This window comes from Lissotriton vulgaris, chromosome 4_1, assembly GCF_964263255.1.
Source record: "Lissotriton vulgaris chromosome 4_1, aLisVul1.2, whole genome shotgun sequence".
NCBI classification, from domain to species: domain Eukaryota; kingdom Metazoa; phylum Chordata; class Amphibia; order Caudata; family Salamandridae; genus Lissotriton; species Lissotriton vulgaris.
Window position 1 is genome coordinate 1,031,757,172 of NC_141691.1, and position 27,792 is coordinate 1,031,784,963.

Genomic DNA, 27,792 nt, shown 5'->3' on the forward strand with positions numbered 1-27,792 from the left:
ACGGAAAAACCTGCAAAAGTCTCTATTTTTTCCTCTGATGAAGTGAAATTAATTTTTTATTTATTACGCACGCTAATATCCAAGGGTGTCTAGGCGCGAAGAACTCTGATTTCAAACTATAGAGCCAGCTACAGATACGAAGTGACAGCCCCAATTGGCATTCCTGTTTTAATGTTGTTTAAATAACCATGTTTTTAATAGATTACTTAAGGAGATGAGTTCAGTTTATTTCTTTAATGCCAGCGGAAGAGAATTCTACAGCCTAGCTGTGCCGGTTACAAAACCTCTATTCCTCCACGATGCTGTTTTAACCCTCGGAATCACCAGGTTAAAAGAAGAGGAGGATCGAAGCTGCCTTTTTGGAGCATATCTTGTGAATTTGTGTTTAAAATATTCGGGTCCGTGCCCATGTAGTGCTTTAAATGCAATACAAAGGGCCCTAAATTCAATTCGCCTTCTAATCGCAGCCAATGTAATATTGAAAGAGCATGAGAGACTGGCTGAAATTTTGGTATGGCCAGCAGCGGACGAGCTGCAGCATTTTGGAGAATCTGTAATTTATTTAGAAATCTTCCTTGAATGTTAAGAAATAGCGATCTACAGTAATCAATCTTAGATAAAAAATAAGTGTGGTAACTACAACTGGAAAGGCGTGATTTTTCTCTCTAGAATCAGAATAGTATTTTCTAGAATCCCGTCACAGGTCGACTAGACCTTTTTACCTGTCATAGAGTGTAGAAGGCAATCTATCTTAACATCGTAATGTCAACTTGAACTATCCCCATTGCTTTCCCCGAAGAACCACTGAATAAAGGTCAAGTTTAAAGATTTATTATAAAGCCAAAAACAGTTGTGTATATAAACACCTCAGTAAAAGATTCAGAAGATAAACAGGCACTAATACAAACATAATTCTACGGAAAAGTCTTAATCGACTAAGAAACAATACCAATATCAATTCCAAAATCATCAGACTAACAAGAATTGCTATAACCTGCGTCTTAGTAGGCATCGGAAAAGGAAAGAAAAAATCCAGTTTAATCCGTCCCTACACTATACTAAGTGACATCCCTACTTTACAAGGTTCCCTCCTATCAAAAGGTGTCAGCCGTGGTGACTTCCAAAGAAGTACACTCACTTTGTTCGGACTTAGCCTAAGAACCCATCTCGCATGGCAAAACTCTCTGCCTGACCAACATCTTTCTTCGCCCTCATGCGCGTCTGCTCTGCCTCTCCTTCAGGGTGCTGTCCCTAATACAAAACCCCACAATATGGACGACACGCCCTGAGGTACGCCCCTCTCAGAGATATTAACTTTCAAGAGTTTCCATTACGACATCTTCATCTTTGTCCGTTGAACAACATCCTTGGGTCCCAGCGCTCTTGAAGTTGCTTCCCTAAAATTCCGCAGTCACTCCTCCATGTCTGGGACTACGATCCTAACGCTCATACACAATGGGCTCTTCTTCAACTATCTCTAGTTAACCTTGCACCTCCAAAAGAACGCACATAAATCGGCTCACAGTTCCATGCTACTTGCAATTAATTTTTCTAAAGCAACCTTCTAGAAAAGACATTTCCAGGATTTAATGTTAAGTGAGACATTCTTAGTTCGGCCTACACAGTCTTTCTCCCCACCTGGGCCTCTGCACGTTTCTGGCATCACATCCTAACATGAGCAAACCATTTTCGTTCATTAGGCCTTCAGTATTCTAGCAAGAATACATTTTCTTAACACATTTCCTAACTTAAGCACTTCTATTTCGTTATATGAATACAATAATGAATTTCCAATCGTACATCTTAATACATTAATGAATTGGGTAAATACCTCACTGCAACCATATTTCTAGATTAACTTTGCATTAGTATTTTCAAACTCTTTACGTTACTCTATGCAACTTCTGGCACATTATTTCATAGCTCTACATCACATTTAAACATGATTATAGTCCTTTATATATGTGGGTGCTGATTACTCATGAATATAGTGCACCCCTACAATTAAAACTCTCTTAAGGATTTCGATCTGAGAAAGCATGAGGAGATGGAGGCGTTTATTTGACCTTCAAGGATAATTTAGTATCAAAATAAGACTCCCAAGTTTTTTTTGACCTTTGAGACTGGGACAGGAACATCTCCCAGTTGCTGCGGCCGCCAACTGGGTGTTCAGAACAAAGTGTCACGTCCAAACAAAAGAACCTCCATCTTTCCCGCATTCAATTTCAGACAGTTTCTGGGCATCCATACCCCGACTTCATGCATACAATTATGAAACCTACGGGCGGTGTCCTCCGGATTACCAACCACGATCTGTATGTCATCAGTGTAAGACACCACTGTAACGCCAAAAGACTTTATCAGCGTGGCAAGTGGGGAGTCATAGACATTAAACAGCGTTGGGCTCAGCGAAGAGCCTTGCGGCACCCAGCAAGGAAAAGAGAAGGAGGTAGACCAGACCCTGTCCATCTCCACCCATTGTTTTGTCTGTAAACAGTCAACATAAGTTGAAAGCACTTTAAAATGTGCTCTAAAGATGTTTTACTCAACTGGGACTAATAGTTAAACTAAAAAAAAGACAGAAAAGCCATGTTCAAGTTAAAAATGAATATGGATATTTTTATATAAAGGGTGCTCTCTAGTTATTACGCTCTGGCCCTTGCAGAATCTTAAAACCTAAATAAGTTGCTGTTTTATTTTCGAATTGCTTTTTTATAGTTTTACATAAGGTGAACTCGGCGCTAGGGCATTGTAGCGATTTACATGAGCAACAGTTACACTACACAAGACCAAATAAATGTTTTCTTTAGGCATTGGGAGATTAAGTGATTGGCCCAAAATCACAGGTTTTTGAGCTGATGCTGGACTGGAACTGGAACCTAGTCTCCGACTTTGAAAGTAGGCAGCCTTGGCCACAAGGCCACATCCTCTACAGTTTAATAAAAGCCTTATAAAGGTTACCTCACAGCGAGGCCGAATATGACACGTTAGTTTTCATGCATTTACCACGGATGCCATTACAATGAGGTTGTTACAACAACCGCGTTGTTACATCGAATACCTTTACAACACAAGTCAGAACAACGACTTGCTGTAGGGAGGGCGCTCAATGTTGAAATAGTATAATTTAGTATTCCAACTCCAATCTGTGCAACATTAGGGAAGGTGTTGGATTTTAAATCCAAAACCTTCTGCCCTCTATAGCAAGTCGTTGTTCCGACTTGTAACAACCGCTTTGAAATGGCATGCGTTGTCTTGCATGTGTGGTAAACTATGTTTGCCAGCAAGGACTATGCAAATACACACACATCCTCCAGGAAGGCTTCTCTTAGTTCCCTCCATTCCCAGCCCTTCATAACCTCAGGGTGATGGCCTTGTAGGGTATGGGGTCAAAAAAAAGAAAAGGACGCAGCCACTGCTGCTCCAGTGGGGCCTGAGATGAAGTTGGCCCATATCCAAAACTCCCACCATTGCCTGAATGTGATGGCCTGGCATGTAAGAGGTCAGGGGTAAGACACTGGTTTGTGGTCCCACTGGTGGGCCGAGGTAAGAATTACCCAACAACTAGAGCAACACCTGGCTACCATTAAGGCACATTAACACACTTAACACCTTTGCACCGCACACCATATCCTGAAGTGCGATGGCCTGGGAGGGCAAGAATGAAGCTGAGGCCCTTTAACAACTGGCACACGTGTCACCCTTAGGCACCGGCCCATCGGCCAATGCCTCACTGCCACCCTTCCCAATCCGACCCTGTGGTAAATACCTCCTGTTCATAGGTTTAAAAGAAAAAGGGGCATAACATGCAGCATACGTTTTTAACACTAAATACCACGTTTATCCTGTTCTTTTTTCTTTTTACCTCCAGTGAATTTTGGCAAGTTTGACTTCCTGGAATGTATGGGGGGAATGTAGTGTGTGGTAATTATCACACAATGTGTAATTCTGATCCCTGTGCAAACACCTGCTTGCCACCGTGGAGTTTTACTCAGATAAATTAAATACCAGAGAGTGTACAATGCCATGACTCATTTTTTCCTATAAACCAAAATGCAGTTGGATTCGTTTACTTTACTTTGCAATTGAAGGTTTCACTATTAGAAACCATGACTCAATAACTGCCCTCCTAACATGACAATTACACAGCTCCTTTTAACCCACAGTATGTTACCGATTGAGGGGGGAAAGTGCAGAATGAAAGCTTAGTCAATTAAATGTGAATGGGCTTCCTTTCAAAATGGTAGTTAGCCATTCGGACAGAATAAATCCATGCCCTACGCAGATTTAATACCTCTGAACAGAAGGCAAAGACAGCCTGTGGGATATTGCTCTGAATGTTTCCCATCAGTCAGTATGATTGAAATAGCGATGTTTGATTAGAAGGACGGACCCATATATTTCAGCATTTACTAATGGTAGAGGCGCACATATAGGCAGCCATGCGCTATCTCCAGTCTCAAACCATTGGCTCTAAGAAAACATGGTGCCATATTTTCAAGAAAGGGCGATACATTATCGCCGCTTTTATCGGCAGTAAACTGGCACTAAAGCGGCAATAATGGGCTTGATAATATGCCCTTATGAATTCCCATAGAAGCCCAGGTTAACACCAGAACCTGGGCTTCTATGGGAATTCACAAGGGCGGATTATGAAGCCTATTATCTATCGCCACTTTAGCGGCAGTTTCCTGCCGATTAAAGCGGCGATAATGTATCGCTCTTTCTTGATAATATGGCCCTTGGACTTTCTAAACTACATAGAGAACATAACCGAATTACTGTTATCGGAATGTCAGTTTGTAAAACACATGTTCATGGTTTCGGCTAATTTGGAACTGAACTACACGTGATTATCAGAACGCAAATAAATAGGGTTAATTTTATCAGCCACGGGAGGATGAAATGTTGATCTGACCGTCTGGTAGCCTAAATGTGAACCATGAGGTGAAACACAGCTTCCTGGGCTAGATGCATTAGTCCACTCAGACACCAGGTTCGGGTGTTGCCTCTCACCCAAGTTATAATGTTGTAAGTTGCACACAAAAGCAAAACTAAATACCCTACATAAGGCAATCAAGAAGGTACTGTAGCATTTAACATTCAGTATGGGACTGTGACAATTACAGACATTTCTAAAAAATGTACTGCAGCAGGAGATCTTTATTGGAGAATGACAATGAAAATAATCTTTTTCTAGCCTATATAATTCTATAGCTCGATCCCTGAAGCTTTTTCCCTACTTCGCGAAGTATGTGTGCATTTAAATTACATTCTAATACATTCTCATATTATGTGACCTAAAATAATATATTGGTTTACAAGAAGTTGAGTGGCAGGATGGGTATCAGGGGATCCCTCGTGCAGCACATGCTGATTATCAACTAGTCAACAAGAAAAGGCGAAGAACAGTTAATACGCCGCCCTCGTTTGAACGTAAGTGCTTTGTACTGCACAACCACCTCGAAAGCGGTGCTATGGACCATACGTTTACGTCTACCTCTTTATTCTCGCATTGTAAACACTTTAAAAATGAGGGGAGAAGTGACAGCGGTCACATGCTACAAGAGATTGCATGAATTTACCCACTTAAAACCCTTTGGAAATGGTGACTTGTTGGAAACATTGGTAGGGGGGTCTGCTTTAAAGTGGATTCAATGAAGTTCAGGACTTTTTGAAAAGCATAGTACAGTGACATTGTTTGGTTGGCCTCCATAAAAGAAGACGCCCTCCTAGTCTGAAGGACGCCGCACTGAGAGGATGTTTAGTAGTCTTTTTTTGGACTTTGATGGCAAAACCCATGTGTGTTGTACTAGTTATGACCGATCTTCCCTGAACCAGTACACAGACGAAAAATGACTAGTATAATCAATGTGGGTCTCTATTAAACCTCTGGTCGCGAATGGTGTCCCAAAAACTATATAGGGTGTAAAAAGCATTATACAACAAGAATCTAAGAGAGAAAAAAACTCACCAAGAGGCAGAAGTGGCTGAAAATTTAGAACTCCAGCAAAACGCTAGATGCTTACAAATTCTGGGCCTAAATCAGTCCTCTGGGTACAGCAGGTAGGACTGGTGCTGTGTATAACATGTTGCTGCTGGAGGATAGGTTCAATCAATATCTACTTTAGATGTTTCAAAGGGTGTACTGAAAATGCTACTAACAACTATGCCTGCATTGGTTTTCTGAGAAAGGGAGCTTGTTTTTGATGTAGATGACATGGGACCACTATCCTAATATAGCCATGTAGACAGGACTCCTGACTCAAACTGGATTGCCCTTGAATTTCAAAGCTGGTCCTAGCCTTTGTAGCTATTACTTTACACAGAGTTTAAATGCTGGCTAGATAAACTTTTCCATCCCAACTTCTTGGACTGGAACATGTTGCATGCAAGCTACAAAAAAATGGAATGGGGCAGATCAGACAAATTATAGGCTTATAGCCAGGGCCACTGGAATTATGCGGCAGAAGAGGGTCAAATTATGTGGCAGGGTTGAGTAAATTATGTGGCAAGAATAGGCAAATTATGTGGCATCATTCTGCACGTTTTGTAATAGTATTACTTCATTTATTTGTAATTTTTAAACTTAGTAACACTGTCTATGCATTGGTTGCAGTCCATTAATATCAATGTAACACCAAAATCTAGCAATAAACAATAGAAAGCTATTTTTTCTGTTACAATCTGCATCTTATGGTGCAGATGATGGATTATGTGGCAATTACGGCAAATGTATAATTATGCGGAAAATCGCTGCGGCCGCACAATTGCATAATTCCAGTGGCCCTGCTTATAGCCTAGTTAGATGTGGAAGCTCAGTGGTATATTAATATATTATTAGATTAACTGGAGACCGGGTCACAATTTATAAACTGCTACTCATTTATCAAATGTGGTTTTGATTGAATAATTCAACCTCTAGCAATATTACCTTGCTGTCCATGCTCATCCAACAGAAACTTTATTGGGGTTATTAGGATCCATCTTCGACTAAAATTAATTGACACACTTGGGCATCTCTTCTTCATTGCTTTTTCCCATCCTTGATTTCTGTACAGATAACCAGTTCTAGACATAGAACTGGTTATCACAGTGATGTGCTCTGACTCAGTAGAAATAATATAAGGACTGTGATAAAAGATAAACATTGTGAAGATGTCTTCACCAGGTCCATTTACAAGCACTAAGCTCTGGAAGATCTTGAGGCTACCACTTTTTGGGAAGATAGATCTTTCAGCCTTTCCCTTAAAAAAATCTAAGGTTGAATTAAAGCAGATATATTTTTAGTTGGCTCTTCTTAGAGAGGTAATAAGAAGCAGGCACACAACCCACTCTCCATTACATCTCAGACTGGGGGCTGCCTTACTTTAACATACCTATGCCTAATCTAAAAACTGTCTTCCCAAGGGCCTGCCACTTATTCAAAGGCTGCCATTGCCTCCGCCAATCCAGAGTTCAGATAGAGAGAAGACTGCACCAGTCCCAATTTTAGACCTTCCTTCATGGATCTTTTCTACAGCTCCTAGAAGATCCAAGTTTGTTACCATAAGCACTAGGCAGCAGTTGATTGAAGGCATCTGAGTTTGAGCCGTGTTCTCCTGAAGGAAACTCCAGGTCAGGAACACCAGCACTGGGCGAGCTTTGATCCAACAATCACACAATGTGAGCATTGAGGCAATAAGCAACAGTAATCACGTTTCAGTGTGTTGTGAAAGTCCAGTCTGATACAATTAATACACACTTGGAAGGAAATAAGACAAGAATGTTCTACACTTTTAAACATTTAGCCTCGTCACCCCATAATAAGGCATCCCGGTTTTATGATATTCATTTTTTTAACATTTCCATCTGTATTTAACCATTTTTATTAATTTTTGGCACTTTTATTTGTATTGCTCCATATTGATTTTATGTTTTGAGAATAAATGAAGTCGTAAAATGCTATATATCCACATTTATTCAAGTGATAAACACGCTCTCATACTTTGATGCCTGCTACGTTTTAGCAAATTAAGCAGCCAAATATAGCAAAACAGTAAATATAGATGTTAAGATATGCCTATATTTTAGGGAACCTCACCCTGTTTTTAAATCCCAATGCTGTCTATCTGCTTAAAAATTGGTCTGAATTCATGAAGGACAACAAGGAGAGTCATTCACAAGAAGCACCATTTTCTGTATTTTCTACACTTAAAAATAAGAATACACGCAGGAAACTGATGGTTTTTTTTTGTCTATATTTATCTGTGAAAATAAACAAAAACTGAAAACCGGAAGCCTCACCCATAATCCAGTTTTAGATTTTGATGTGACAAAATTTCAGTTTGAAGTGTAAGTCAGTAGATATAAGTCCGCTATTGGCATCCACCAATAGACCATGAAGGCAGTTCATCAGCAACAGAGACCACAGCACTCGCTTAGTTTATCTTCATGCACTCAATCAATGACAAAGGCAAATTTGTCCAGTCGGGCAAACCTCCACATAAGTCAAAATTTACATGAACTGTCTCTTCTTTATTCCTTTCAGTTAAATTCAAGTTGCACACTTTTCGCCTTAATTAATTGTCATGAGCCCACATACCAGTCCCAGACGAACTGGAAAGCAATATATATTCAACACAGTGTTATAACAAGAAAAGCTGTAAATTGCAGAAGAATCCACTGAGGCAGCATAAAAAGTTGTTTCCTCAAAGTGAAAGTATCCTACATATCACAAGCACTTACAATGTTTGAAGTTCTCATTTATCACTCTTAATCTGAGACCCATCCTGATGTTACCTAAAGCCATTCATCATATGTTAGAATATTTGGTTGAACCCAATTCTGGTGTTTTCTGAGGACAAAATCCGAATACTATTTTGTTGATAAATGAGTTAAGGTGAAAGAGTAGAAAGATTATTCTTATATTAAATATTGGAGGGGAGATTTGAGGTACTCTGACTTGTTATTGACTGACTCTTACTTTGAAGCAGTGGCGGCTCGCAGAGGGAGTGCTGCGGGGCGGTGGGCCGGGACGGGGGAGGAGCAGATTGCTGGGTAGTGGACCCCGACATATGGCGGAACAGAGTAAACTAAGTAAATAAATAAATAAAACAGTTTACCTTGCGTGTGCTGCATCGCTGAGTTGGCGATGCAGCACACGCAAGGTAAATAGTTTTAAAAATGTATTTACTTAGTTTACTCCGTTCCGCTGTATGTCGGGGTGCACTACTCCCCCACCCTGCCCCTCCCCCGTCCCACCACACTGCCCCACAGCACTCCTTCGGCGAGCCGCCATTGCTTTGAAGTGATTGCTGTGCCATCACAAACTTTCTAAATTCAGTACTCGTTTGTGCTCTATCATGATGTCAACGCAGGGGCTTTAGTGTCAACCACAATAAAGATTTACAGTCATTAATGCTCATATCAGAGCAGAAATTGGTAGCCACTTCCCTGCAGGCACCTTTCTTTGAGCGCTTTCTCATGGCCTAGGTTTGTACGTTTATATTGCATGTGCAACTGCTGGTGCCTCTACCTGGTTGAGGCATAGTGTCACTGCAGCAATGCCCAAAAATAATTGCTGCAATAATTCACCTTCACAGACACATCATTTCGCGACGTCTGCTTGCATCTTGTGATTGAGGCTTCGGTTGCCATATTGCACATTGTCTGCAGGAGAGGACACTGCTTGTGTTTCATCAAAGACTGAAGGAGGTATCGTCTGCCGCATTTAATGGGGCAGAGTTTTGATCAAAAATTTTTGGTCATGAGACTGAAAGAAGTATTTGCCTGATAATTTCCCACGGATGATTGGATGCTTTGAAGTTCCGTATATCAATGCTGCCGTATTGCTGAATTTAAATTTGACTTTATTTTTCTTATACTCTTCGCTGTAGCCTTTGATGCTATTTTTATAGTGTAAATGGAATGGTGCGTATTCCAGTTGTCTGTTTGTCTTTGCCGTTTTTTTCAAATACAGAATATTTGCTCGCTGGACATTTTGGAAGTGAACAATTTAACTCATAAAGAACAGTGTGAACATTAGGACCACACAATAAAAGTCTGAATCAGTAACTTGAAGTTAAAAGGTGTATTATGTGTAAAGGTGTTAGACTTACATCTGTGTGCCTGATAATTGTAACCTGGTAATACCTATTGTAGCAATCGCTAAATATATATACTCATTATTAGTGTTACTTTTATATCATTATAATTGTTAGTTCTTTAGAATCCTTTACATGTTTGTGCTACACCTTTATCACACTGCTGAAATTAAATGTCTGGCATGCTGTACGAAGATATTCCAAACAGGAATCTTAGGTGGCAGAATGTTAATGTGTTGTTTACCATACCAGCTAATGTTTGCTGGTAAGTGAGACTACAGCATCCTTAATGCGTGAAAGCTACACGTTAACAGAGTGCTAATCTATACAAAAACTGTCACACTCAATGACAGATGAGACAGCTTAATGACAGTTGAGACAGATGAGAGAAGACATGGCATAAGCTGGGTATTATTACTATTCACCATATCTCCTGGGTGTCCCGTTAAACAGTTTATAGATTAAAGTAGATATTTATAAAAATCTGTCAATCAAATATCTGTTCTATATTTTTCTTTACATGCTCGGACTGCAATGGTTGTTTGCACACATCTTTGTACTTCTGAAACACTTTATTATGATGCACTGGAGGATTAAGTATGTGCATTCAAAATTTGTCTTGCTCCTTCGTTCTTTCCCTGGGCATACTACAGGGCATATTTACAAAAAAGGTTAGAGTGTAGTGTTACGCTCAATTGGTAACGCCGCGCTCTGACATTTTTAAAATGCAGGGGTGCATCTTATTTACAAAAATACAGTGCACCCCTGTGTTTCCCTTAGTGCAGGCCCTAATAAAGCAGCCTAGCACCAGTGCAGGCACCCCTGCGCCATGTTACAAGGGTGCCTGCGCTGCAGGGGTGGTTGTTTATTTGCAGGAAGTGACACCTACCTGCACATAAACAACCTTGAAAGGCGATTTGGATAGGGCAAAAAATGAGGAGAAATTAATAATTTCTCTTCTTATCGCCAGTCTAATACCAGGTTTTCCCTGATCTTAGTTTTTGGCGCTGACCGAAGCCTTTTAAATATGGGGCATCACCAAAGAACAATGGGTGTTGTGGCAGCACGCCCACAGCAGCATCCATTGCGCGCCCCTTTTAAGCTAAGCGAAGCATGAAATAGGGCCTTATTTACAAAGCGGCGTTAAGCCACGTTAAAAAAAAAACCAAAAAAACATTTACCATGCTGCCGGGTCCCTTGTCTCTGCTCCTGCTATCCTCTGTCTCCAGAAACAGGAAGCACAGACAGGCTCCCCTGACCAATCACAACGCTGCAATGCAGCATTGTGATTTATCCGAGCGTCGACACTCATCCAGGGAATGGGGGCCTTTGCATGTTCTCCACGCAGGCTGTAAAGTCTTGTCAGTAAGATACCCAGTGCAGGATCATAGCCAAAGATCCTAACTTAAGAATGGATTATAATATACAACCCAGCTCATTAGTGCCAAAGCTACTCACTGACTTCTAAATGTTCTGCAGTGACTTCACTCACTCCGAATGTTCCAAAATTAGAGGCCATATGAGAGGTGGGAAAAGATTCCAAAAATAGAATATTTTAATCAGCGGAGGTGGCAGCGTGAACTGTCAATGTATGTGGCTACTTCGAGTAAATAAGATCCTAGAGAACCATTGAATCCTTATATCTAATTTACCTGAAGGTCACGTGGCATAATGGGTTAACCCTGTATTATGCAAGGACAGCTTTGGAGATTAACAAGTGTTGTTGTTCCTTGATGTTTATGGCTCCTTAATCTTTGTGGTCATGCTCCTACAACTGGCAACAGAAGCTTTGGCAATTTCTAATATGCAAATCCCTACAAATTATGTTTCATATCTTCAAAATTGAGAAGTGGTAGATGGATTCACTTCACTCCAAAATGTAATGGCAGTGAATCTTGAAATTGGCCATAAAAACATTTTTGTGTTGCTCTGCAGTTGCCAGTGGCACATCTGATAGTCAACTTATTTCACCCATCTGGACTTAATAAAACTTGATATATTGCAATGTGTCTATGACATGTGCAAACAACAGTCATAATATAGCAGCATCAGCATTTCAAGGCACAAGTAATCATCTAATACCACCATACCTAGTGGCTCTTTATGGTTTCTGAAACAAGACGGCAGAGCCTCAGTCAGTAAACAGGATGCTTATAACAACCAGCAGACGACATAGCTCCCTCAAACTTAAAAATAGTATAATCTAAAACAGTGTACATCTAAACAAGGAGTAAGTAGAAATTAACTGTAATCATGATGGTATACACATAGTCCGACCAATGAGCGTGTTTGATGCTAGGCTAACTGGGATCCAACACAGGCTTTTGTTGTGTTGTGTTGGTCGCTTGGAAGGGCCCTTAGGTTGCCATGGTTGTTGATGCTGCCATTTTTTCTCAGTTTTGTCTTTGTCACTAGGGAGGTCGCTTTCATTGCGCAACCGAGGGAGGTTGAATATTGTCTTGTTATGGGGTCCCACATACATCAAACAAAGTCCAATGATTCCAATCCTGTGATTCTTCAAACGTAGTTGGAATGAAATCCCAAACCAGTCAAGATACTCCCCTCCTTCATACTTGATGACTTCAAACCGATCCCCATTGGAACTCCTGCACCGCCTCCATGGGATCATGTGGCCCTAGGCTTGCTGTGAAATCACACATGTAAAAGTCTAAGTGAGGTGGTGCTGTGCTGTGTTCTGGCTTCCTTTGAACATGGTACTTGAAGTTGAATTTAATCCATCTATGGATTATCTTCTAAATGGCTCCAGATGGAAATGTGAAGTCTTCAACATGTATAATCAGAAATTTGTCAAATTCTACTCAGTGTTGTAATGTTCTTTACGTATCCTGTTCATCTTTTGAATTTGTCAACATCCATGTGTGTTATAGTTTAGGTAACACTTTAGGAGTATGCACTTAACTCTTCAAGATTGTATTACAGTGTTTCAGTGTCTTCATTCCTGCACATATAAATACACCAGTTGCTTATGCTTATGTAGGGGCTGATTCACAGAACTAATCTGAGATAAAATCCTAAACGTACTACTTTTGGTATTCACAGAAGACATTTAGTAGTAGTAAAGTTAGGCCTCCTAACTTTACTACTTCTAAACTGAGATAAAATCCTAAACCTACTACTTTTTGTATTCTCAGAAGGCATTTATGGGCAGATTTGATGTCGGGGGGTCCGGAGTCCGTCTGACATCGCTCAGGAACTGTAACCTACCGACCTACTGTCGTCCGTTACAGACCTGCAAGTACGTTGCGACCAAACCCTGTTCTGTCGCACTCTTATATTTCACAATGGGAGCATGCATTCCGAATGGAATGCATGCTCACATTGTGAAATGCAGGGGTACCATTCATCCCTGCACCCTGTGTGCCACGGGATCAACATGAGGGCATCATAGGTACCCCCAGGCCGCCATTCTTCGGCCTCGCACTCATGGGGGCCCAACTGGGGGCCCCCAAAGACTGTTTCCGACTGCCTTTTCATGACGGAAAGACCAGCACAAAAAGGCAGTGGGAAACTTCCATCGTACTCTCCTGGTCGAGAAGAGGCGGCTGGGGGAGTACTGAAGGGTTTCCGGATGGCGGACGGCCAAGCCCTTCATAAGCAATCCGGAAATCCGAGTCAAATTCCTTTCCGACCGAGCCCATCAGAATGGCTTGGTCGGAAAGGAATCCGAACAGCACGTTCCGATGCAGGCTGAAGGGCTCTGACCTCCGTCCGACATTAGAATCGGTCCCTTAGTAGTAGTAAAGTTAGGACTCCTAACTTTACTACTACTAAATGCCTTTTGTGAATACAGAAAGACGTACAGTTAGGATTTTGTCTTTTAGTGGTAGTAAAGTTAGGAGCCCTAACTTTACTAATACTAAATGCCTTCTGTGAATACCAAAAGAAGGCCCCGTAGTTATCAGGTAACCATTCTAAAACTAGATTACATAACCTGGCCAAATCGTGCTAATTTGCACCAACATACTTTCAGTCATAAGTATATATTTTGGAAATTGAACTATTTCATACCATTTCATTTTAGAATGGTCAAGGCCGTTGTCTGACCGAGAAAAGCACAGTTTGCTTTTTTGCCATGTAGACAACCTCAAAGAGAAATGGAGCAAATGAGTGAACCTTTACAATATGTTATGAGGTGACACATAGTTCCTTGTAGGAAACTGCACCACATGACAATGTATGACTTCAACCCTTGTTCACCAATGAAATTATTTTATGAATCACCTGCAATTTGTCTGGTATGTCTTCTTCCAGAACACAGCTTTTGCAGCCATGACCATATTTGCATCTACGTTTTGTCCTGCTATAATACATTTTCTTTCTAAATCGATTAATTTCATTCATATGTAATGCTAACTGTACTGATTGCAAATCTCTGCTACCTCCCTCACTTTTTAAGTGTGGTTTTGGGACAGCTTTAGCATTATATAAGCTCCGAAATTCATAAATACAAAATACATACCTATATTCATACATAGACGGTCTTTGGATCAGTGTTCTTTACACAATGTGAAGTTCAGCTGTCAGTCTTATTGTGATTCTGCCTACAACAGCTTAGAGCATGGAGCAATGAGTTAGAGCACTTGTCATTGTCTCTACTGCACTGTGAGTGATGTCATATTTCCTGATCAAATGTGGATATCCACCGAAAAGGAACTACACTCCTGTGGCAGAGCGTGTGTGATACTACTTTACTTTGCCGCTGTTTTTATTTACTTCCCATTAAATATCATGTTTTAGTCATCCTTGCATGTTTAAACTATGTTTTCAGGTTACAGTAATTGAAAGCAAATCGTATATTTTCTTTATGCCGACTAGAAACATAATTTCCTATCATTTGCAATATAACAAAAAGCGATTTCTAAATATGTTGTAAGCTCAGCTGCTTTATAGGAAGCCCCTATCATGATCTATTAATAGTTTACATTTCAAATTTTCATTAGAAGTATATGGCTGCCAGGTATAGGTGGCATGATTTCTTCTTTAAATATGTTTGCGACATATGCTGGCAGCCTTTGTGGCACTTTTTAATCCGGTGTCAGCTAACGTCTTGTTTCCAGCTAATTTGTTCAGAAAGTTGTGTCCATAAATGGTGTTCCTGTAAATCTTGTCAGATACCAGTTCACCCTTCGTGTGACCGATATGCGCTTTTCTCCTCAGCGCCTGCATTGGAGCGCAGGATCCTTACTGCGGCTGGGACATGGTGATGAAGAAATGCACAACGCTGGAAGAAAGCCTCAGCATGAGCCAGTGGGAGCAGAGCATCATTGCCTGCCCGGTAAGTCACCACATATGCAAAGGATTTCTCAAAAGACTTATTTCCGCTGCGGCAGACCTCACGCTCCGAGAACTTGAAGCGGTCGCTTCAGGACATTTCACTTAAGGCCGTTTGATCTTCCATATTGAGTAGCAGATGCTGGCGAGCTCCTTGGAGCGCACAGATTCTTTGCTTGGCTGTACAGTGGATGCACCGGGTGCCCCCCAAGCTGCTCCATTTCGTGGACTGGCGGTTCTGAGCAGGTTGTACCTGTGCGTTGTGAAATGATCTGTTTCATCAGTTGGAAGATAAAAATGAATCTGGAAGTCTTAAACCTTTAGAACATTCAGTCCATTTTTTTCTTTGTAGAATGAATGTTTATATTTGTAGGGAGCATTATCAAGTGATCGTGTTGAAAAATATGGTGTTAACTATGCTTAAAGTCACTTTTACCAAGACAATCAATAATTTCCTTTTTTTTTACCTTTAAAAGAAAGTCGTGCGTGATCACTTCTGTTTGATCTGTTTTGCTCAGCTGAGTTTTAAGGGTTTACTAGTTATTTTTCTGCAAATGATTTCTCTCCCTTCACATTGAGGCGCTCCATGCCACTTGCCATGTTGGCTCCTGGGGGACTTGGCATCGGGAAAGGGGCGCAGATGCTTCTGTGGCCCTTTTTGTAATACGGATCTTGCTGGCAACAAATATGGGCTCTTGTGATCACAAGGGGCTATTCCCTCATTTACATGTTGTTGTGGCCCATGTAATGAGGAAAACCTTTGTTTGCGCCTGTGGAATATTTCAAATGCAGGTTCAGAAGTAAAGAGGCAGCCAAGAGGTGCACTGTCTGTGCACCACATAGAGACATGGGTGTCAATTCACCAAAATGCCAGGGGTAACGTAAGTGACATCACACACCATTTGACCTTTACTTTGAGTCACACACACACATGCTCAAATATACACACACATTTACACACGCTCAGATAAACACGCTCACATAAAAGCATGCATACAGCATACATTTAAATGCATTGTTTTTCTTACCTTAGCTGCCAGATAGGGTCAAATCAAATCAAATAAACTTTATTCGGTTACACAAAGGTCAACCATAAAACTTACAAAACTACATATACATAAAATCAGACATATTAAATCACACCCACTCCAAGTCATTTCTCAGTTTTAGAAAAAAGGTCCAAAAAATACAAAAAATACATAGCTGCTAATTCATTAAAGCAGACATCCCATAAAACATCCTAGTGAAATAGGCTTGCTTTCAGCTTGCATCCTTTGGAAAACTAGGCCATCTTGCTGTTACCTACCCAGTGAAACATCAACCCCCATATTATACATAAATACAAGCCCTTGATTTCATTATGATTTTAAATAACCCACAATAAAAAATATACAATCCCGCTCAGTAATTGAAGATACAAGAGGGCCGTGCCAACCTGACTAAAATGCAACTTCTTTAAAATAGGGACCAGGAAATGTTTCCATGGAATTGAATAAAATTTACAGAAGAACATGAAGTGTAGCAGGTCCTGCGGAGACTGACTGTCGCAGCCACAGGATGCTAACACTTGTCCTCTATAACAACCCTTGGGTCTAACCAACAGGAGGTGAAAAAGGTTCATCGGGAACCTAGTTAGTAGGAACTTCTCATGTATGGATAGGGACCCCAGGAGATAAGGCACCATGAGTGGTGTTGTTTTAAGCATTATGAACCTACGGACACTTGGTTTCTTGAGTTCCTGCTCATCCTTATCCAGTATTTTTAATGATAGGAAGGCTTCCCTGACTAGTTCCACGTCCTTGTTGGTAATGGTTTTTAGCTTGTGAAATAACTCTACGCGACCTACCCCCTCCAGGCTACTTTTAATATAATTAAGCCATGGAATTTGGGTTACTTTATCAAGTGTCAAGCACTCTCCCAATATTGTATGGGTGAGGTTTAACTCCTGGTTCAGCCAGCATTTTAACCAGAATACAAGAGGGCGTGAGGCCAGAGTATCACTCAAAAACGGAACCCCCAATTCTTCATGGGCCGCCAAGTTGGAAAGGCTCTGTGGGGCACATAAGAGATGCTTTAGGAAATTATTCTCTGCAGGGGTGTAGAATTTTTTGAATAATCTACTTGGCCAAGGGACAAAATGGTACTGTGATCTACATGTCCTGTAAAATCCACTTGTCCCACCTACTCCATAAATGAATTATAAGGGCTGCCCGAGACACAACTGTCTAGTTTATGGGAAAATACGTACTTTTCCCACTGCTCGCCATATGCGCAGGATGATATCACAGTCCGCTTTATGTGAGGGCAGAATTAATGATGGATACATTTTCTCCAGGAACCAGCAGCCTCTCCTATAATATTTAGACCAGAAATCGGCCCGCCACCTTTAAACTGGGCTCAAGAACCAACACCCCTAGGCCATTCAACTCCTAAGCTGAGCACATGCACCAGTGCCTCCCTAATTTTGTCCCTCGAGCCAGAGCCCTCCAGAGCACACCCAGGGGTCTTCAGCCACCTCTAGAGCACGCACAGGAGTCTCCAGTCTATTGACAAGGCCCAGGAGTCTCCAACCCTGCAACAAAGTTGAGCCTTTACTCCCTAAACCAGATGCAGAAGCCAGCATCAGCACCCAACCTCCCTCCCAAACAAGGCCACAAGTCAGCACCCCATTCACACCCAAATAACTCAGGCCTACAAGCCACCATACCTACAGTCAAATAAGGCCAATAAGACTGTTTCGCCAGCCCTCTAAAACAGGCTGATCTGCCACTGTATTACTCCTCTAAAACACAAGGTCAAGAAGCAAGCGTCAACGCCCCCCCCCCTCCGAAACACGTCCCAGGAGCAAGAATTTCCTCTAAACTAGTCACAGAGGGAGCAATGTGCATAAATAATTTACAGCTGGACAGTCTGCACTGTGCACATGTCCACAGATGAGGAAGCAGGCAAGCATACTGGACCGAGAACTCACCGATGATCACAGAAAAGAGAGTTGAAGTCTACTACTCCAGCGCACAGGGTACTGGAGCCAAAAAGGAGCCAAGAGCATAAACTGCCTACTTGCACACAATCGGAAGAATATATACATTACAACCATGATGGGAATTAATTCTCAATCTTGCAACTTTGGAAGGATTAAAAGCATAAACCACACATCAACTCCCCCTTATTTGTGTGTGTTGTCCCTCTTGACATCACTGTAAATCCATATTAAAAAAAAGCTAAAAACTTTCAAGACTCCAACAGCATTGCCCAAATGCATAATTTAACCTTTATAAGGGGGGGCAACAACTTACTTAAATTTCACAACTGAAACTACATGTGATACCACAAGCAAGGGGTGTAAATAAAGTAAATGAGTATAGAGAACTGGAGAACAGAGCCCATCCAATTAGAGACAGATAAAAGCGGACAACCAACAACCTGCGCAAAGAAGAAAAGTTTGAGAGATATGAGGTAAGGGACAGTCCACCCCCTGCACCCAGAAGTGGGAATATGCAGCGCACACTGAGCAGGTGGAACCCTTCTCCCTGCTACCATCCGGATCAGAGGGGTCAATGGGACAGATACAAAGCTTGCGTCCCTGCACTAAGGTGAATGTGATGTGTACAGAGAGGCAAGGGGAGGGGACCATTTCCCTGACTCCTAGAGAGGGGTTAGTATATGAGGTGTGTACAGAGAGTAGGGGAAGACCTACTTTCTCCACCCAAAAGACAGGCACATTAAGGGGCCCATCCTGCCTGAATCAGGGATACACAGGTTAGAGAAAGATGCACAAAGACTGTACATCACTGAGCGTATAATCATTTTAAGCATGATTACATTATGTACTGGGAAGAACAGATCCAACAAGCCCTTGCACGAATTGCAGGAGAGGAGAGGCAGACTGGAAAGCATCTTTCAAAAAGCGAGGAATTCTGCTGTGAGACGTTTGAATAAGTTAGTGCTAGGGAAGGCCCCTCTTATGGCTGGATTTATAGCAGTCTTTGAAACTGACTGAGGGAGGTAGCTGGTACCAGAGACAGGTTTCAGGTAGAGGCTGGAGTTGGTTCTTTGGTTAGGGCTGGTAAAAGGGAAGAGTCGGTAAACGGGGGACAGGCCAATCCCCCGAGGATAAGGGGAGATCGCAAGATTGCGGTGCGAGTGGAGGGTCATGGAGAACGGGTCGGTGCCAAGTGAAGATGGTCTGTGAAAGGAGGTGTGGCCTATGCCACCACTGCTACAGCCGCATGACATACTGCAGGTTTAGGGTGATCCTAGCATTGGTAATGTGTCTGCTCCACAGCTGCATCCCTGGGAGTCCCTTAACTACAGCCTCTTCTCTCTGCTCAGTGGCAGGGCCAGAGCAGCAGTGCTTAATTTGTGCTGGTGCTTAACACCGGCAGCTAATTAGCAGTCTACACACGCTGTTGCACGTAATTGATGTACAATAATTTCCGTGCTTAGCTATTGCTACGGGACTTGCCAGTGGCACAGTGTTACTGTTGAACTCAAGTGTTCAACTACTCCTCGTCCGGAGACACTGTCTGCCAATATGACTTCCTTCACTTCTTAGAGACACCCCACTCATTCTAAAGAGCTGAGATTTTAATCCCCTGCTGCACGAAATATCCTTCATGCTCCCTAAGGCACTTGCCAGCCCTTTCTAGGCGGCTGAGCGCCGAGCGATGGTGGTTCAAAGAACAGGGGGGCAGACACCTGTTCAGAGAGGAATAGAGACATGGAAGGAAGGAGCAGGGTCTCTGGGAATGGAAGGAATGGAAGAACCATGCGGATGGGAAAGGGTCGACCTCCGCTCCATCGTTTTGACACGGGAGCATCTGGACCAAGAAGCATGCAGTTTTTTTGTTTTTTTTACAACAGAAAGGCACTTCATGAGAATTCATTAGTCGCAACTGGAACACACATGCAAACATTAACCTGGACATATATAACACACTCATACAGGCAGACACACAGATACATAGATGCCCACACCCCAGACACAAATACTTCCATACACAGTCCTAAAAACTCCCACCCAAACTTAAATACTCGCTCACAGACAAAGACACAACAGGCAGACACGCACTCAAAGACATATAGATCGTACCACGCACACTTACATACACTGGAGCCAAAGACAAGTAGGTGTGCCTCCAACAAAGATTTGAGCACCTGCACTTCAAATTTGACAAATATAGCACTGCAGAGCGGCTGCCTCGGTGTCTCTCTCCTGTCCCATGCTGCCAGTTCTCCTCCTCTGGTGGCTGCCCCTTTCTCCCTCCCCAGCTTCAGCCCCTCCCTGAGGCCGCTCTGACAGGGAGGCACACCTATCCCCGTTCACAGGCTGCTCTCTGCCGAGCCCGTCTGGTCTGTAATTCCCAGAGCTGCCTCTCTCGCTCCACCCGGTTCTGACCCTCGGTTAATTTCTTCCCTCTGAGCAGCCTGCACACTGCTCCGATCATAGCTACTGTGAGCCTGTCTCTGTCTCTGCCCCGTGACCAGCCTCTTTCTCCCGCAGCCCCAGGCAGACAGCCTCTTCTTCCTCCCACCATCCTAAGTACACCAGACAGCGTCTGTCCTCTAGGCAGCCTCAGGCCTGGTCCTCCTCTCTCGGGGGTCTGTCTCTGAGCCCCCATACTCGGCCTCTGTCTTCCAGTGTACTGGGGTCTTGTGTCTGCTGCCTCCCGGGCCCCTCTCACGGGCCCGATCTATGTCTCCAGCCCCGGCTCCACTCTTGGGGCCCTGTGCCCGTCCATCTGCTCCTGCGCACACTGGCCTCTACCTGCCAGCAGCTGCAGAGACAGTGCAGTTCTCTGCCTATCTCTGTGTCTCCCGCAGCTCCACTTCTGGGGCAGCGGCATCGCGCTTCCAGATCACAGAGCGAGGGAGCTGGAGGGCAGAGACCCGTGTTCAGTGATTTAATGTCTTCTTGTTCGTCGGACAAAATAGACACTAAATCTTCTTGCCCATTATAAAAATCTACATGGTTCGGGCGTCGGGCGATATGATTCCCCCACCCCTGATTCTCTGCCACCTGTAAAAGATTCACTTTGATATGACCCCAAATTTCACTCCCATAACTGGCTGTTGCCAGGCTTTTAGCCTGATACACCTTTCGCATAGCACAAACAGGTTTCCTCCCTATTTTAGTGGCAAAATTAAAAATTGCCGCATTTGCCCTGACCAAAGCCCCCCTTTTTTCATAATTTGGGACCCCAATTGTAACTGATCATCCAAGAGTACCCCTAGATAGGAAAAAATATTTGTACGGGGGATAATAGGAGAGCCAACCCTAAAATGGAAACTTATTCTTGATCGGGACCCCGCTTGCATAATGTAAGATTTTGAGTTGTTACTGACCAGATCCCAATCAGACAGAAAGTTAAAAAAAGCCTCAAGTAGGGATTGAAGGCCTAATGCCGTCCTCGCTAGAAAGACGGCATCATCCATGTAAAGTAGAACGGGAAGTCCACACCGCCCTACATATGGAAAATCTACCTCCGTATTTCTTAATACTTTGTCCAAATCATTTAAATAAAAAAATTAAATACAAATGGTGTTTGTCGTACTTCCCTTTTTATTTCCAGGTCCCTGGTACCTTAGCTGCCAGATAGGGTCATATTCCAGCTAAGTATACTCCATTTTTACGACACTAATAGTGAATAATACTATTCACTTTTTGTGCGATAAAGAATTAACTGAACACCAGGAAAATGGAGCACCAAACACCTTCTATTAGGGTAAGCTGCTCCTGTGTTCCAGGCACTGATTTTGCCACCTTTGAGGCCAAGGATTGCCCAGGGAGTGCCAGGGGTAGCAAGGGGCAAGCCTTTGCAACCCCTAAATGACGTCCATGCTTAGAGGTGTGCACAGGCAGTGCATCCCGAAGGCTGTCTTCAAAAGAGGAGGAAATAGGATTCAAGAGACACCAGAGGTACAAGGGCGTAGCTTCAAAAGGGGTGTTTGAGGTGTTACACCCCCATAATATATGTATTTTTTGACAAATAGTTGGTACAGGTGTTTTCAGTCGGGTATGGTGAGATGTCGGTCAGATTTCACCAGTAAGTTTTACATACACAACGACAAAAACACACACTTTCTCCCTCTCAGTTTTGAAATATCCTCAAAAATATTAGTTATTTTACAAAATATTGTGTTGTCTCTCTTAGTACTCCTACTAATCTGCATTCCTCTTCTTTTCTACTGTCCCTTAGGTCCCTCTCATGCACCCTGCTTGTCAAATAATGTATTTAAACAATATATGCCAGCCTGATTGTGGGAAAGTGGCTCTATATATACTGGACCAAGATATGGCACAGGGTGTATAGAGTCCTCAAACCCCAGAGGTAAAACAGAGGTTAAAGCCAGGTGTGACCTTACTCTCTAAAGTGGTAGCTTGGTCGAGCAGTAAGGCAGTACCAGAGGACAATGTAAAGCATTTGTTGTACACACTCAGTCAGCAAAAGGTTTCACACACTCAAAGACTGATCTCCAGGCCAATTGTTTTTATATCAAAGATATAGTTGTTTTATTTTTAGAACCAACAGGTATCAAAAATATACTGTTCTCAATATGAGAGTTCTCAGATAAGTACTTTGCAGAAAGGCAATAACTTTTGTAAACACAATAGCTACAAGGGTTGCAGTAGGCAACACAATTCTAAACACAATTTAGCATTGAGCTTGATGGGTTTTTCTATATAAATACAACTGATTGCTTTGTAGATTACTCTGTTAGTTCAAGGATTGGACCCTAGATTCAGTCATGGGATCTAAGCTGAAAAGAGTTTAGTAAAAACGTTTTTGTTATTGCAGTGATTTTTAGGGAATATAAAGCGTTTTTAAAAGATCACACTTCGAAACTTTTCAATGAAAAACTGGCAATGTTATCCAATGGGAGAAAATTCAGATTGCAGTTAAAGTACTATCTTGTTACTTTTGTAATTCAGTACTGGGCTCCTAGGTCCAGCACTGGGGCCTCAACTTAAAACAGGTAAGTAATTACGTTTCAGTATTTGGTATGATTTTTAAAGAATATTTAAAGTTTTCAAAAGTAGACACAGAAGAAATTTCACAGAAAAGCACACAATGGATTCCTATGGAGAAAATTCAAGTTACTAGTAAACCCAACTAGGATTACTTTTGCGGCTCAGTACTGGGCTACAAGATGCAGTACTGGCTTCTCTCCTGATCACAGGTGAGTACTTCGAATTCGGTTGATTTTATGGGAATATTTTAAGTTTTCAAAACTTCACACAGAAGATTTTTCGAGTCAAACCAGTCAATGTTATCCAAGGGCAGGTAAGTGAGTTACTGGTTTCCAGGTGAGTACTCAGATGGGGAAGTTAGGGTTCTGGGCATAGACTCAGGGGTCCCCCAGGATCAGGTAGGTACAGTTGGTTCACCCTCAGCGGCATAGGAGAGGCCGGGTGGAGAGGTAGTTAGGCCCAATGTTATCCAACGAGGGACAGAGGGCCTCCGGTTGGTGGCTGCTGGCTAGCAGGCCACGCAACTGTGGGAGCTGGGCTCCTGGTCATTTGCTCAGGGCAAATGGGGGAGTAGGATAGGGCACAGGTTGTGCTGCAAGGGGCACTTGGGCGGCTGGGTGCAGGGTGCCTTTGAGCCGCTGGGTGCTCAATGTTATTCAATGGGAAAGGTAACAAGGGAACAAAGGCTGCAGACTCGGGGACGGTGATTCTTCAGGTGTGACCACCACTTCGAGAGGTAAGTTAGGATCCTGGAGAAGAGGTAGGTAACCCAAAGAGAGGCACAGGGGGTCGCAGGGCGCCGGGTGCAGTGGTGTCTTTGGGTGTCGGGAAATCTTACCCTCGGCTGGTCGCGGTTGGAGGGGTCCCTAGTTCTGAGGCTGCAGGCGTCATCTGGTTCATAGAGGAGGGTCTTTGGGCACTGGACTTTGGGTCCCAGTCGCCGGGTGGATGTCCTCGTGGTCTTGGATCACTGGGCATGGGCCGGGCTCGCCGGGTGCAGAGTGGGCAGGTCTTGAGCTTCCTGGCTGGCACCAGGGGTTGGTTGTTGAAGAAGAGCCTCTGCTTATGGGAGTCCCAATCTTTAAGAGGGTCAAACCAGGCAGGTCCTCCGGGTGTCCCTAGGTTGCTGTCCGCAGGAGTCGCTGGGATTAAGCAGGAGCAGGTTCCAGTATCGACAGGCCGGTAGGGCTGGGGCCAAGTCAGTGGATGTCGTCCTGTTGTTAAAAGCTGCACGGCGGGTCTTCTTCTTCTTGATCTTCTTTCTTCTTTTCTTATTGGGATCTGAGGAAGGAAGGTTCAGGGTGCCCTTAAATACTAAATTTAGGGGCGTTACAGGTAGGGTAAGTACAGGGACCAATAGGTCCCTGTCCTGGGGTGGGTACACCCCCTAGCCTGCTCTTCTCCTGTGGGAGGGGGGCAGGAGCCTAGCTGTGATTAGGCAGGGCTCCCCATCTTCAAGATGGATGGAGCCCAGGATCGTGCTTCACCTCGCCTCTCCCACCTGGGGGGTGGGGTTGGCACAGGCTGGAACACCCCCTTCCTGACGTGGGGTTTCCCACCAGTCTTCCCACCAGAGTGGGGGTTGGAACTGGTGGGGGCCAGTTGCTGAGTACAGCAAATGGTCTGGAGAAGCTCACAGAGGTGGCCTGCCTTAGAAGCTTCCCCCTGCCCATCCTGAGGAAGGAGACCTAGCACCTTGCCCAGGATGTGCATTGTTGCAGGCCCAGGAGAGCGGGTGGCTCTCCACCCGGGGGTCCAGCAACATGTCTGCTGTGTGGCAGCCTCTGCAGCCACTCAGACCAGACTTGGATTGTAGGGTAGGTTTTCAGGGGGCATCTCTAAGATGCCCTCTGGTGCATTTTACATTAAATCCCACACTGGCATCAGTGCGGGTTAAATGTGCTGAGAAGTTTGGTACCAAACTTGTCAGTTTTCAGTGTAGCCATTATGGTGCTGTGGAGTTCATAATGACAAACTCCCTGCACCATATACTCTTAATGGCATCACTGCATATACAGTGCCCAGGAATGTCTCTGGGTACTGTAGGGGCACAGGGCTCATGCACCTGTGCCCACACCACTGGCATAGGGCACCCAGCTAGAGGGGTGACTGAAGTATGCCAGGGCAGTGGGTTCTGTGGGCATGGCACACAGGGATGTGTGCCATGTAAACTCTCTGTTTAGTTCTGTACCTAGACAAACAGCCTGCAAAGGCAGTGTGTGGGTGTCAGGGTACAGGGCCCTTTAAGGGTGGTACAATAAGTGCTGCAGCCCATAGGGATTTTCTCTGGTCACCAGGCCCTGGGCACCTAGGGTACCATTTACTAGGGGCTAATAGGTGGCCAGAGATTCCAATTGGGTTTTGTTTTAGTACAGCTTTAGGGAAGGAACACAGGCCCTGGGTACCTGGTTGGCAGGAGCCCAGGGCACACTCAGTCAAAGCACATCAGCAGTTCAGCAAAAAGTGGGCCATACAAATGCAAGAAAGAAGGCACTTTCTCACACTGATTGTCTGAAAATCTGAAGCTCACCCCCTCCAATCTTACTGACCAAACTACACGCCTGCCCAGGCACCCCTCTGCTGGCTGGTGCAGTCACTCACTGCACCTGTCTGCAGGTAGATCTTTGCCTCCACTTTGAAAGACAGTCCAGTGGCCAGCTCCAGAGTCAAAAGCAGGCTGGTGGCTTCAAACAGGCCATTCACTAATGCACTGCTCTCAGTGGATGTCCAGGTTTGCATGTGCATTAGGAGCAGTGCATTTACTGCGATATTTCCCAATGTCCCTCCCTGTGTCTGGTATACAGACTTAGGTGTGTGCTATGGGTGTGGAGTGGGACACTGCACCATACGTATCAATGATATAGCCCCTGAACTTCATCTTCTACACTGGCATCCATATTGAGTGGTTCATTTCAAATGGGTGTGTCCCATATTTGTTACCCCTGATGTCAATGTCATTGCCGACCCAGGATCCACCCACACGCCCTTGACTGCCAATGTTTGGTGCTAGATTAGCCAAGCTTCAACATCACAATGACTCACAGAACTTAATACTTGTCTCTCACCCTGACACCCGAAGCCATCATGTCACCATTTTGACTGCCTGTAGTTGGTCTACTAAGACATCATCTGAGTTATCCCAGACCCTCCTGTTTTCAAAGGGCCCATCTCTGTGACACTTTTCCAAGGTAAATATAGGAAGTAGGAGTGGAATGGAGGAATAAGTATGAATCTTTCTCTTTATAAGTGATTGTATAGACATGGCAGAATGCCAGAAAATGTTCTCCGATTAAAAATATTTGATATTAAATGTGTGAATGAAGTGGAATTTCTATAGTACAAAGTTCGTTCAAAAAAAGAAGTGCTGAACAGATGGGCTTTAGGGTGTGGGAAATTCAGGTAATTTACTTATATTTAATTATACAAAATTTTAGAAAATGACTTGAAATTATGCGTAATTATGCAAAATGCAACTCCGTTATTTGGCATTATAGTTTGGTGTAAAATGCATCTTTGAATCAATTATTGACACAAGGACACTCTGCACACTAAATAAAAATTGCACAAAATACACATTTACAGTGAATAACAGCCATTGATGTTCTGTTTGTTAGCATTCATCCTTAGCTATTACTTTAACATGATTGGCAGCGCAATTACGTGATGTACCGAAGTGGCAAAATTGCAGGAATTTTGCATAAGAAATGTAGCACAATATTCCCAAAATTAAACAAATTACGCCAGCATGATTTAAATTTCATCTGGGCCTAGTGGGTGTGGGCCCTGCAATACGATTTATGATCATTTTCAAGATGCAGGTTATTCATTGGTTTCTAAAAGAGCTGAAGCCAAGCTGTCTTGGTTTTCTTGCTGACGTGTAAAGGAAATGTCACAGTTGAATCCAAGACATTTTACAATTGCTGTCAGCTGGAGTGAAGCAGTCTGTGTTCATGTTGATATCAAAGCTTGAATCTATGGGTGTCTGATTTTGATGATGATCAGGGAGAATTGCCTTTGTCCGTTTGAGCTGTTCCCCATCTTAAATCAGGTATTTTTCAGTCTGAGTATTAAACATCCTGATCCTGATTATGAGCTAAGGCGTTATTTATCACCCCATATAAAATAACAATACTATGGGGTACGTTGTATATTGGTTGAGATAACTAACGCCTATTACGAGTTCATGGGGAATAAAATGCAGATTTTGGTGTTCAACACATCAAAATCCACATGATGCGATAAATACCATATGTTTTGCCTTGTTAAATTTCGACAGGATTGACCAGCCAAAACTCAATGAAAGTTGAATTATTTAAAGCATCTAGGGATTATCAGATACCTTAAATACCTTTCAACCCAGTAAGAATATTAAGAGGAACTCGTAATCAGTCCAACGGACTTCTGATGCAGCTAAAGCTTTGGGGGATTTTTGTCATATCACTT

General features: G+C 43.1%; 1 protein-coding gene across 1 annotated transcript in view; it reads left to right on the forward strand.

Moving 5' to 3' along the window:
* Positions 1–27,792, forward strand: part of SEMA5A (semaphorin 5A) — a 1,998,383-nt gene that overhangs the window by 1,455,071 nt on the left and 515,520 nt on the right. The window contains exon 13 of the mRNA XM_086965275.1: positions 15,264–15,381. Within this exon, the coding sequence (XP_086821401.1) occupies positions 15,264–15,381 (118 nt within the window). The remainder of the gene's footprint in view (positions 1–15,263; positions 15,382–27,792) is intronic.